The sequence below is a fragment of the Amphiura filiformis genome, chromosome 9, assembly GCF_039555335.1.
Source record: "Amphiura filiformis chromosome 9, Afil_fr2py, whole genome shotgun sequence".
NCBI lineage: Eukaryota > Metazoa > Echinodermata > Ophiuroidea > Amphilepidida > Amphiuridae > Amphiura > Amphiura filiformis.
In genome coordinates this window covers 39,988,748-40,000,725 of record NC_092636.1, presented here as the reverse complement: position 1 = coordinate 40,000,725, position 11,978 = coordinate 39,988,748, and the positions used below count along the sequence as shown (strand labels likewise).

The following is an 11,978-nucleotide window of genomic DNA, read 5'->3' as shown; positions in this document are numbered from 1 at the left end:
AAGAAAATGGTTCTTTTTGACCTTTTCAGAACCGTGACTTTTATGGTCTGAAATGGTTCTTGCTAGCCTTAGTCCAGAACCCTTTTCTATTCTTTGTAAAACCAATTAAGGTTCCACATAATACAGGACAGCTCAAGAACCATTTTAGCCTTTACTTATTACTAGAACCGTTTTTTCTACGTGTTACAAGAGAAAATGTAATACATTGTTCTCTGGTGTAGTGAGTTCAGTGCAAATCATCTTCTCGTGGTGAAGTCTTTTGAAATAAATTGCGCATGACCTTGGACCACCGCCTCAATATTGCATTTAAATATGCACTCGTATCATTTCATTATTCACATTTGAGTAAACACACATAAATGTAATGTACTGACAAAAGTGCTAAACTCGCTGTGTACCGGGATTTTGTACCATGTTTATTCATTATGTAATGCTTGAATGGAGTCTTGCAAATATTGAAAGGGTTCACTCATTCATCTCAGGCTGGGCAGTTGCAATAGCTATTATATAGGCCTACTTCCTAGAACTATACTTCCACGTATAATAATGGTGAAAAAGAAGTAACCGAGAAAAGTCGAAATACCATATCTTAGCAGTAGTAACATGGCATAGCAAAGGTCTAGATACGATGACAGCAATGCGACCGGATCATTACCAGGCCACATCTAAAATCCCAAAACTGGAGCCCTTTCAAGTTTTACTACATACATGAATGACGCTTGGAAGACTGATAAATTGAAAGTTGACTGATATACATCCTCACGTCACATCAGAGTTGCAGTCACTACTCGACTATATACTGCCAAGAATACCATTTTTATCTGAGACCAAATAATCTCACTTTCAAGGTAAGTTATAGTTTTAGATATTTTTTTGTGTACAAATCGCAAATTCGAAGCTAGAGTGGTAACTGTTTTCATTATTATTTCTAAATAACTGAAGGTTCATGTAGGTATAATCAGATTATGCACCTTTTCTCCTCTTTCCACTTTTGTGATCGCACTATTATGACTATACACAAGAATAAAAGATGAGAAATTATTAAAAATGTATATGCATGGAGATAAATATTCTCTCATATATATCCGAGTGTCTTCAACTCGCATAAACAGCAGGATTATATTATACTGTATATAGCCCTTTTATTGCAATTTGAGGCAATGTTATCGTCGGGACCCTTTTAAAAACCTTATAAATAACAGGATTGTGCATACTGCATAGGTATTAAACTTCTCAACATTTTTTTAGAAAAGTGGGGGGAGGCTGTGGATCACGAAATGCCCTTTTAAAATAAACATTAATGATTTAATGAGTATTGGCCTACATAATAAACTCGATATGAAATGAATTCTTCTAGAATGAGTGAGAGCAGCACTATCTTCTCAGAGAATATTTAAAGTTAATGGTATATGCCTCCGCAGATTAGATGCTTTGACGTGGCATTTGCCAAAGCATACAGAAATTGTTTATTACCACGTAATATTATTGAAATTGTATAAATGTTTCTTTTTGTTAGTTTTGCGCGAAGTGGTTAAAACGCAGATTGAGTCAGTGAAGCTATTGCTATGGCCTTCGGTTTGCAATTAACATTAAAATATAGCCTATTAATTATTACCAAGATATTTGCATTGATTGACTTTCGCAATAATATTGCCATGATACACGAGAGAGATTTCATTACATACTAGATGTGTTAAAGCATGGACTTAGGGAACAACCCAAAAGTTCGATGAAGCCCTATAAAGTAAACGAAAGTCCTTTCGTTAGAAGGCTAACCCCCTTCCCTCTCCCCTTTAACTTAAGTGTCAAAATTCCAACCCGTATTCATTGGGCACAGGGCCGTCACTATGTTCGATGGGCCTGGGGTTGTGGAGGTGCGACATTGCTAGGATGTTGATCACGTTTAAGAAACAATAATTCTATTTTATTGTGAAATATTATTCTTCACAAAAAAATAGGACTTGCTGGATTTTCAAATAAAAAAGAATCAAAGTGCGGGACAGCTGCTTTAAAAAATGAACTTACAAGTTGCAGGTTGTGAGTACTGCACTCTATATTTATTTGAAATAATTTTGAAGCAACAACTGTAAAATGTCACAAATTTTACAAATATATATTAAATCCTTAAAAAAGATCAACGTTGACCGATGTCTTAACTACTTCTTTACAAACGTAATCGGACTTTTTGACCCTCCTCCCTCCCAGAGGATGATTTAAGGAAGCCCCATCATGCACTGTAAAAGTGTTATCACTAGAGTTTCAACTGCCACTTTACTTTTCAAATCCCATTGAACTCTGTGCAAAAGATGTTGTTTTAGAATTGCCCGTGTGTCATTATTACTTGGTCGATTTCAGATCTAAAGTGATGTATGCATGAAGGATAATTCACACCTTCTGTAGATAACATAAAATGTGAAATCGACCAACTTTTTGAAGGTGTTTTTATTGTAAATATATCTATCCAAATTCAAATTTAACCATGCACGTGTGTATGCAGTGGGCGGGCAGTGGTGTCATGTTCACTCACACAGCTGTGCTAACCGCAAGACTTGCTGGGAAGTGCTTAAATCATCCTCTGCCTCCCTCCCTACCGAAAGGACTTTCGTTTATAGGGCTTCGTCGAACTTTTGGGTTGTTCCCTTAGTTGTTAGTGAGTATTTCGTGATCCTAGCATCCTCTACTTATGTCATTTTTCATTAGATATCCACGAAAAAACCTATTCCCAAAATTTCAGTTGATTCCGATTTTGCGTTCGCGAGTTATGCATGATTATGTGTATTACACTGCTCCATAGACAATGCGTTGTAATTTCGTTCTGGAGTAGGCCCTATACCAGAACGAAATTCAAATTTCACGATATCTTTGCTAAACGAATTAATCTGCAAGAAATATTTTGTACATAAATATTATGTAGCCAGAGGTTTCCAGTGATATAAAAATCTCAACTTTTTTTGAGAAAAGTGGGGGGGATGAGGCTGTGGATCACGAAATGCCCTTTTAAGGGATCTAAAATGAGCGTTTATTGCTTTTCGACAGTATTTTTGTGGGACATGAGAGCACCTCAGACCTATCGAATTGCATTCTGAATACGAAGCATGTCTTTCTGATATCAAATAATTTTCATTTTTGACAATCATAATATAATACAAATTTTATGACAAATTATAAAAATTTGATATTTTTTAAATTTTGATATATAACAGTCCTCGAAGTAAATTATATAAATCTAATGATATATTCTTAAAGTGTATGTAGCAGGGAGGAAAAGCCGACGGTCAATTGAAAATTTTACCTTTCATATTGAAGATAGGGATTTTTTTCCAAAAAAGACCTAATTTTGTTTGATGTTTTGGGAAAAAAAATCCATATCTTCTATACGAAAGGTCAAAATTTTCAATTGATCGTCGGCTTTTCATCCCACATACATACACTTTTTTTTATAAATCATCAGATTTATAAAGTTTACTTCAAGTACTGTTAAATATCAAAAATATCAATTGTTAATGATTTGCCATAAAATGTGTATTACATTGCGAATTTCAAAAAATCAAAATTATTTGATATCAGAAGGACATTCTTCGTATTCAGAATGCAATTCGATATGTCTGATGTGCTCTAATGTCCCAAAATAAACACTGTCCAAACGTTCATACCCCAGCCCTTAAGATGGAGTTATTTTCTTATGGTCAAACCACTAAGTTCAAATATTCGCCTACATTTTATTGATTTCATTTTGGAGATCTACAAATTAAAGCCAACACGACCGACAAGTCAAAGAGGTTTCGCCGACATAATTGTATTACAAGAAAATGAAGAATTACTTTCAAGAAGATCATTTTAAATGATGAATAATAGGGGTCCTAAAATAGATCCCTGCGGAATGCCTCTGTTAATTGGTTTACTCCGGAAGAACTCTACCAATTTTGACGCTGATTAAGATGAGGCTTCCCGTAATTTTCTGCACATGTACTGATTTGCTATAGTGAAACATGGTCGATACGAAATCTGCTCTCCGTGGTGTTACTTTTGCTTGTGAAAACCTTTTTAGGGGTAAATATTTGGTCTGTCACTAAATATCCTCCGGGATACGATCCCACCAAAATACATACAGTTTTATAGCGTGTAGGGCACAGTTGTAAAAAATATCATCATAATTTATATAATTTCTTCCCAGATGCCGAAGACTTCCATTTTGGTGCCAGCAATTACTATAATTTGTATAACTTTAGGAGCAATAACTGGTTCCTACTTGAGTGTACTATTTCAATCCGAAGTCTCAAACCTCGATGCTATATCACCGTCATCCAAATATGCCAAAAGTGAACACTTGCCAAAATGGTCAGAAGACGATGAGTATTCGTCGGAACAGACGTCTGACGATGACTCGGAGGTAGCGTATGACCAGGGATCAGAAGTAGCCATATCAGAAGAAGATGACCAGGGATCAGAAGTAGCCACAGCAGAAGAAGACGGATTACCTGTGGATAATATTACCATCAACGAAGACAAACAAGATGGATTAGTAGGCCTAGTACAATCTGTGGATACTATTGCCAATGTATCTCATGACTCTAGGTTACATCTTGTGAAGAAGTTCTTTCCCGAAGTAGGTATATGCTTAGATTTGGAGGCCGGGTGTACATTTTTTCGAAGACACCCCCGTCCCCATACACCCTACTCCACATCCCACCTTATTGTATTGAGGCATACTGTGCACAACCTTGTGTGGTGTGTATAAAATAAAATAATATTTTTGATAAGGAATATCTATCCAATATCAGTACCCTAACACTAGCCCTACACCTAACACTGATTTAATCTTTAAATTCTGTGATTTGTATGAACAAAAATTGAATTCAAGTCAACAGAAAACTTGGACTTATCAAGGTGGGTCAAAAAATCCCCATCATACTATTTGGCATAAGGGACCGTTCACAAACACTTGTTATGGGGGGGGCTGATGCAAAAAGGGGTCCTGAAAAGTTTGACCCTCTTAGGGGAGGGGGCTGAAAAAAATGACCACAAATTTCCTGGGAAAATTGAGTTTATATGCTTTTCTATGGGGTTGACCGATAATTTTCATGTCAAAAAAAGGGGGGGCTGCAATTTTGGAGATCTGAAAAGGGGTGGGGCGAAAAATTTTTGCGATGAATTTTTTTTTGCATCAGGCCCCCCTAACAAGTGTTTGTGAAAGGTCCCTAATCGTAATAGGCCTATAACTATCTGCCACTTTTCTGGGGAACAATGATTCTCAATGTGGGGCTTTAATAAATGTAATCTCAAATAAAAGTTGATCTTGGGTGCTATTAAATATATCGCTTGACAATATAACAGTAATTTTTAAAGTATATTTTGTTCATCTCGTCAGTCGTCAGATCTGAACCTCTGACAGATGTTAAGGCGACTTTAAAGAGGGACAATAACCAAAATGCCTAGCTCTCGGTGGCCAGCAGTGGCGTAGATTTCTTTTTGACATGGGGGTGGGGGTGGGGGTGGGGGAATTTCTTGAATCCGGCACCTTTTGGCGTCAAAATAAGTTTATGCGCGCGAAGCAAAATATGAGGTTAATTTGGTCAGAAACCCACCGTACAGGCGTCAACATTGGGGATGATTGTATGGACCATCCCCTAGCTGGCAAAATATTGGGGGATTTATCCCCATACCCCCGAGATCTACGCCTATGGTGGTCAGCACCCCATGGAGGGCGGGTGGGAGTGGGCAAGGTATCTGAAAGGGACCCTCCTTGGCTATGCCGCTGTATGTGATCATGTTTATAAATTTTACTCTTCATCTTTTTGTTACAGATTTTAAAGAAATTCTCTTACCCATTCTTGAAGCTATATAAAGAACCTTGTTTCAGAAAACAACACGACACGAAGGAGACTAATAAGACGTTTTGTCTGCCGTACTTTTATATGGTTTCACCGCCAAAAAGCGCCACAACCGATTTATGGTTTAATATGCATAGGCACCCTTTTCTTGTGAAAGCAAAAGGAGGCGAATCAAAAGAACCTCACTGGTGGACTCGCTCGGACAAATCAAGTAGGTTGCAAAGAAGCAAATAACACACTATCTTCCTTTCAAATTTTCAAACGAAAATGGGACGTATTAATCAAAGTTGAAATGTATTTTGAATGTATCAATAACTTTTTTTTAATTAGGAAAATGCCTCGGGAAATGTGCATTTTGAATTACGGCTATTAGTGCAATTCTTAAATTAATGTTGATCATCTGCGACATCTATATATAAATTATAATGTTATACGAACTAAAAAGCTACAGGGCTTCACTGATTTTTTTCCAGTTTGACTACATCAAAAAACATCAAAAGATACACCAACGTTCATAGTATTTTATTTTAAAGATCTGCTAAATTGATGACATAAGTTTTATAAATAGTTGACGTGCTTTACAAAAGATAAGACAAAATAAAATCTTTCCGATTAAACAACCTGTGTTAACCTGTTGTGCCACGCATCACATTGATGTTTGTCAAATTAATTTGTGATTTTTTTTTATATACTTTTAACATAGAAAATAAAGCCTATGCGAAGTATCTAGGCAGACAAAGTAGTCTCGTAAAGAAGGCAAAGAAAAATTCAGCCATGAAACAACAATTAATATCTGGTAAGTGACCAATTTCCTAATATAAGTTTGGGATGAAAAGTAGGCCGCAGCATGGAGGTCTTGGCCATCCATATTGCGGTACGCCCTTCACCACTAAGTATGGATGGCCAACCTCATCAAAACACACCCAAGATTATACCGACCTCACCTGTCATTGAGTCATTCACGGAGAGTGCGAGGAGAAGCAAATAATTATTTCGTTGCAGGGGGGGGGCAAAATAAAATTTCGGGGGCACAGACAAAAAATTACAGTTGCATCATACAATACATAGAGAATATGTCTTCGAGCTTCAAAAAGGCTTTATTGGGACGATGTGTGCACGTAGCGCGCAAAAATTTGGTATTACTTTATTTACATTATTTTTGCCCATTATCAGGATGGAAAGGACTTTGTCTTTAGTAGCGCCTTTGCCCTCCTGATTTTCTCTTTCATTTTTTGTCAGAGGGGCACTTTTTTCTTTCATTTTTAGTCAGTGGCACTCTGCCCCCCTGCTGGCTATATATGCTACTGTTTCGTTGGTCTTATTTGAAACAAGTGTCAAGTTTTGGTTATTATGTTTTTAATCAGAAGTACTGTACTTTCCTCTTGGTTGCTAGGTGACGGATCGTGTTCCACTATATGGGATTTACTTCAAATTCGAAAGAGAACGAAATCGGACACGCCGCCATTTATTTGGGGAGATGTGATTCATGCTGTAACTCCTGACGTTAAAATCATAACTATATTAAGAAATCCTGTGGACAGGTGAGTGGCTTTAGCCAGGGGGCTTGGACTTTACCCCCCCACCCACCCACCCATCCAACCACCACACACCCACACCCGCAAATCAGAAATTGGGAGAATTTGCAGTGGATATGCCATTATGTAAAAATTAATTTATCCTCAATTATTTTGTACGCTTTCACTTGTTTTACAGAACCATCTCAGATTATTTCGCGTTTGGCAATAGTGTGAAAAATCAAAAAAGTCCACAACATTTCCATGAGAATCTTACACGAGTCATCGAAGGAATAAATAAATGTCTACAAGAGAACACATTACTTGGGTGTGTCAGCAAAAATTACGGTTATCCGGTAAGGGTATTAATAACTCAATGTGTCAAATAGTCATTATGTAAGCCGTTCTTTTGTAAGACATCATCTTTTGTCGTCGTCGTCATGTATATCATATCATAATCGTCAATGCCATTAACATCCTCACCGTCTTAGTCGACTCTTTAGCTTCATCATCGTCATCATCTTCATCATTATCATCATCTTCTTCGTCATTTTCATCATCTTCATCTGTATCTCCATCTCCATCTTAAACTTCATCTCCATCTCCATCTCTCGGCTTCATCTTCATCTCCATCTCCAGCTGCATCTCCATCTCCTTCTCAGTCTCAGTCTCAGTCGCCGTCTCCATTTTCATCTTCATCAAAGTTCATCATCTCCATCTTCATCTCCATCTCCATCTCCATCTCCATCTCCATCGCCATCGCCATCTCCATCTCCATCTTCATCTTCATCTTCATCTTCATCTTCATCTTCATCTTCACCTTCACCTTCATCTTCATCTTCATCTTCATCTTCATCTTCATCTTCATCTTCATCTTCATCACAACCATTCACCAACATCAATTTTAATTAGAATCTTCACTTTTGGAATTCTAGATTGTGTTATTTATTTTCAATTTTTCGTTATTGAAATTTAGTTGGTCCGGCATTCCATCTTGATTCTGTTATAATTTTTATTTTCCATCTTCTTTCTTGGTCTTTGCTATTTTATATACGATAGCGACCTCAACTATCGGTGTATTATCCACAAGTTCGTGAATGGGTACGGGTGTTTACCAGGGAACAAATGTTCATTCTCAGAACAGAAGACTGGATTCGGCGCAGCAAAAAATTCCGACATATTGCCAAATATATATGGATTCCTAGGAGTAGGTGAGTATTCTCCTAAAACATTTACCTACGTCATAGAATACGCACCAATTAATTGCAAAAACGTACACTTTCCAATACACATCGGAGGTATTTATATATTATGGATACGGTGTAACCAGTATACCAGTTTATATGTCAAAAAGCCCGTCGTACTCAACTTTGGTTTGGGTAGGGGTGTGCTGCTAAGAATTTGAAAGTGGACCCATCAATATACAAATTTTTCAAGAAATTTGGACCCATCAATATACCAAAAGTCAAAACTTTCCATCAATTTAACACAAATTTTCTTAGTTTTATGAGAAAAATAGGGCCTTTCACTTGAAATCAATATATTACATTATCATGATGATTATCATTAATAAAAAACACGGTAGACTACCAATATCACGCTGTATAAATGTCGGTAATTCCATAAGGAATTAGTCACATTTACAAAAAACATTAACACGTTCTTTTTGCATGAATGCTTGAAAGGAATGACATTTTATGTTATACGTAATTGTTAAAGAATTTGATTTTCCAAATATATCAGGTCACCTTCCTTTAATCTTTATTACTTTACAGATTCAATTGGAGAGGAGTTGCTTCCACCAATGCGTAAAAGTCACCAAAGATTAATAAAATCAAAAAAAGCTTCGAAAAAGGCGAAGGTTATCGGAGAGATCTTACCCGAATCCAGAGCATTATTGGAACAATTTTTGAACCGTATAATCAACAACTAGCAGATTTGTTACAAGACGATGGGTATCTATGGAAATAAAACCGCTGACGATGTTTTTTTAACATTCCGAGGGTGTGAAGTGTAAATGGTGCATTAAATTTGCGGATGTTACAGACCCGGGTCCGTCACGGCAATTAAAGCCATAATGTATGATTTCGGTCAAATTTTTTTAATTTTTATTATTTTTTGCCAAATATTATTACATTAATAATATGAGTAATTTCTGATCATTTTTAAGCCAAAATAAAGAGGTAAAACGAAAGAAAAGCCACTTTTAAAACTGTTTTACAGTGAGTAGCCTACGTAAATCACGACTTCAGTACAGAAACAAAGTAACGTTTTTTGCATACTGTCAAAGAAACAAACGATACCGTTAGCGATAATAGAGCGTTCAAGGGTGATTTTACATGGGATGGTTGAAAATAACTTGATACGTGATAAGTTTGTTTCTATATCATCAAAAGATATGAAAACGGGCCTATTACAATAGCCAAGGGTTCAATGCAATGCCACTGGACCCCAGCGACTCAATTTGGTCTCCTCTCATCCAGTAGCATAGCATTAAGGACACTTTACTCTTTGCTATCCCCATTTTATCCCAGACAAATTTACGTGGCTACACCCCTGCTCTCAACTCATTCTACTGACCAAAATGAGTCTACACCGTGAAGTCCCAAGATAACAGGCACCACCGCGGCAGTGTAAGCAAGGGGTGAAGGGATGCAATGCAAACAAATTTCTCCCAAGAAGTCCACCTTTGTTTGCTTTAAAAGGTCCTAAATTGGAAGAAATTTCACATGGGGGTTAAGCCTGCCTTTTCGATACATCAAAAAAATCCACATTTCGGAGTCCCGCATCAACATCCAAATAAATCCAAGCGACGGGCTTGTATGCAAGCGATTCACGTTGATTGTATGAAATAAAATGTCACCATAATGTACAGACTTGACATTTAGCATGGAATATTTCTTCACGAAGTGCCAAGACTAATCTGAAAGGGTTCTGCATAAACCGCACGGGTTGAATATTTATTGGGGTATAGGCCCTATGTCGGGAGATAGAATGTTCTATCAAATAATTTTGATAGAACATGTGCTTCCCGTGAGTTTACATTATGGTGCTCATAATGTAGTGCATTTGCCAAAAATGGCGGATTTAGGGAGGCTGAATTTGAGCTTTGTGGGGGACACAATTTCGTACTTTATGCAATTAACATTGTTCTGTAATTATCAAATTTATTTTGGTTTGAGGTGATATTTCCTGAACTTTGTCAGCAATTGGCATTTGACATAGCTGAATGCACTTGTAATGTACAGTTTTGAATGTGGGAGGAGCTTTTGAAAAAATGGCTCTTCAAAGTGGTATACTGGGGCCCAGAGGATGATTTAAGGAAGCCCCATCATGCACTGTAAAAGTGTTATCACTAGAGTTTCAACTGCCACTTTACTTTTCAAATCCTATTGAACTCTGTGCAAAAGATGTTGTTTTAGAATTGCCCCCCGCTCGTCGTCATGGGCGTCGGTTCATGTAAGGCCGTCGGTAGACGGAAGGCGTTGTTGAAAAAAAAATTGGGTTAACAATAGACTATTTTCCATCCAGGGGGACAGAAAAATGAGGAGAATTGTAACGAAAATGATGAAAAATTGACAATTGCACATAAAAAGTATGTGTTTTTATGTTAGTAGCGCCTATTATCTTTTTTTTTTTTTTGCTCTTCACTTTTTCAAACCATGCTAAAAAATTTTGGGTCAACAAATCACAACTTCCGTCGGTAAAAAATATTTCCGTCGGTACAAATTACAAGTTGTGCCCCCTCGGTTTCAAAATCCTGGCTACGCCACTGGGGCTGAAACCTGTATTCGCCAAGGAGGCAACCAGGTAGAGGGCAGAGCAGCACAGTAAACTCACTTCAGAAGAACTAAAGACAAACCAAACAGCCTTTTAGGGCTACCTTTTATCCTAAAAAGAGAAATGACTGATGTTGTAAATAAAAAAAGAAAGCAAGAACAACAAAGTAAGAAAGTAAGAAACATAATAAAACAAAAAGGCATAAATAACCAAGAAAAATAAGTAATTGCAAGTAAAGCAAAAGAAGTCCCATTCGGCATCCATTTTACCCACAAATTAATGACACTATTAACAAAACATTGCCCATAAACCCACCGGTAAAGCCCATTCCATAAATAAAGTTATTTTATAAAGTTATCATTGAGGAATGTTTGATATTCATGCATGGTATGTGTACTCCTTTTCAATCTTTGAAGTAGCGAAACCTTCTCCGTGGACAGAGTGAAAAACGGGTACATTTCTTTAAAAGAGCATATCTTCAAAAGTTGTGAGCCGATTGATATAATTGTTACATACCAAAATATATTTGATCAACTTTTCGGAAATAGGAGAAAAAGAGGCCGCAATGAGGGGCCTCTTTATTTTGGGACACCCTGTAGCATTTTAGGCCTGAAAAGAAAATAATTAGTACCGCTGTTTTTTGTTTATGTTTTATATTTTTTATGAATATTATTTTGACTATCTACTGAAGATAGCAATTACGGTGGGTTTACGAGGGGCGGTCAATAAGTTCGTAGAACAAGGTACTTGAAAGAGTACTAGCCAAACTCTTTCTATCTCTCTCTTTAGCATGGTCACTACATACCTTAAGGGCTCTAAAATGAGCGTTTATTGCGTTTCGACAGTATTTTTT

General features: G+C 36.9%; 1 protein-coding gene across 1 annotated transcript; it reads left to right on the top strand.

Annotated features, from left to right (window-relative positions):
- The first annotated feature begins 456 nt into the window (after positions 1–456).
- LOC140160989 (uncharacterized) lies at positions 457–10,651 on the top strand. Its single transcript, XM_072184350.1, has 8 exons — positions 457–848; positions 4,175–4,606; positions 5,805–6,042; positions 6,535–6,627; positions 7,225–7,372; positions 7,545–7,701; positions 8,405–8,556; positions 9,121–10,651. Exons 2-8 carry the CDS (start codon positions 4,175–4,177, stop codon positions 9,155–9,157), a joined length of 1,257 nt encoding a protein of 418 aa, XP_072040451.1. The 5' UTR covers positions 457–848; the 3' UTR covers positions 9,158–10,651.
- The last annotated feature ends 1,327 nt before the right edge of the window (positions 10,652–11,978 follow it).